Below are 1,469 nucleotides of genomic sequence, written 5' to 3'. Positions count from 1 at the left end.
AGGTTTGTAACCACACACACACACACACACACACACACACACACACACACACACACACACACACACACACACACACACACACACACACACACACACACACACACACACACACACTGCACATGATGTACATGTAAATGTACTATAAGATGATAAGTTGAGCATTATGACCAATAATTCACTCATTTTTGATGGGTAGGATATGCTCATTAAACTCAGAATTAATCTTATACCACTAACTGAAGTGTGGCCCAGACCTTCTTTCTTAATTCCCTTTCTCTTCTTTTAGTTATTTCACGGACCAAGTTAAAGTTTTTAGGACGAGAGCTACTCATAGACCAGTCATGTGCTGACTTGGCATATTTCCACTTTGATGAGCTTTGTAACAGGGTAAGTGATGTACATGTACTCATATGCAGTGGCAGGATTGGCAGAGTAGACGGGCGAGGAAAATGGCACGCAAAGCACGTTGTGATTTTGGCCATGCCCACTTTTCTGCTTGTATTTTGGACATATACTCAACACACGCATACATTATGATATGCCATAAAAATACGCCTAGAAGGTGCCCTATCTTATCTGTAAAGCTCTATCCTGGTCCTCCTGGAAGGCTTGTTGACAAAGGAAAGCAGAAATTTCCGGTCAAAATTACTGGTAAAACCAGTAATGAAAAACCAGTAAATGAAAAACCACCCTATTGTAAAAACAACACTTCCCATAACCCAAGGGTGGTCTCTCAAAAGAGGAACTATATACTGTACTGTACTAGTACATTAGTAGTATAGTATAAGATGTGGTTGTGGTTGTAATTGTTTTTCCATTAATAAATGATTCCTATAATATACTACATGTACATGGTTTTACCAGTATAATAGTATGACACTCAGTAAAACAGTATGCAGTATAGTACAGTATTTCCATTACATGTATGGATGTACAGTTACTTTATAGTACATGGCTACTGTTACCATGTGTAGGTGTCTAGACAAGTGTATATGAGTCATCCTTCAAGGAATGAGTGATTGTAATTCAATTAACTGGTTCCTGTATATATATACTTTGTACAGTGACTTTATACTAGTACTAGTAATGATTTGTTTTTATTTGTGGTTTTACCAGTAACTACTAGTACACTACAGCACACACTCACTGTATCAATGGACTAATAGAGTAATAGGAATGAGGGAATTGAAGATTATTATTGTTGTTGTTGTTGTTGTTGTTTATTTATTTTGTTTGCTATAGCCCCTAAGTGCTGCTGATTACATTGAAATATGTAAAGCATTCAATACAATATTCATACAAGATATTCCATGCATTACTAACCAAATGAGGACTCAAGGAAGACGATTCATTACACTAATAGATACACTCTATGATCATAAAGTATGTGAACTAACTATATACTGTGTGACTCTCTCTCTCTCTCCCCCCCCTCTCTCTCTCCCTCTCTCTCTCTCTCTCTCTCTCTC

At 37.2% G+C, this 1,469-nt stretch overlaps 1 protein-coding gene across 1 annotated transcript in view; it reads left to right on the top strand.

Annotated features, from left to right (window-relative positions):
- The window catches only part of LOC100631835 (lactation elevated protein 1-like), a gene marked incomplete at its 3' end in the record, with an annotated part of 3,482 nt that extends 2,054 nt beyond the window's left edge, over window positions 1-1,428 (top strand). The window contains exons 7-8 of the mRNA XM_020002707.1: window positions 243-387; window positions 1,243-1,428. Coding sequence (XP_019858266.1) covers window positions 243-387; window positions 1,243-1,428 — 331 coding nt within the window. The remainder of the gene's footprint in view (window positions 1-242; window positions 388-1,242) is intronic.
- Between the last annotated feature and the right edge of the window lie 41 nt (window positions 1,429-1,469).

This window comes from Amphimedon queenslandica, unplaced genomic scaffold, assembly GCF_000090795.2.
Source record: "Amphimedon queenslandica unplaced genomic scaffold, v1.1 AMPQUscaffold_12854, whole genome shotgun sequence".
NCBI classification, from domain to species: Eukaryota; Metazoa; Porifera; class Demospongiae; order Haplosclerida; family Niphatidae; genus Amphimedon; species Amphimedon queenslandica.
Note: the sequence above shows the minus strand (reverse complement) of the source record. Positions and strands in the feature narration are given on the sequence as shown.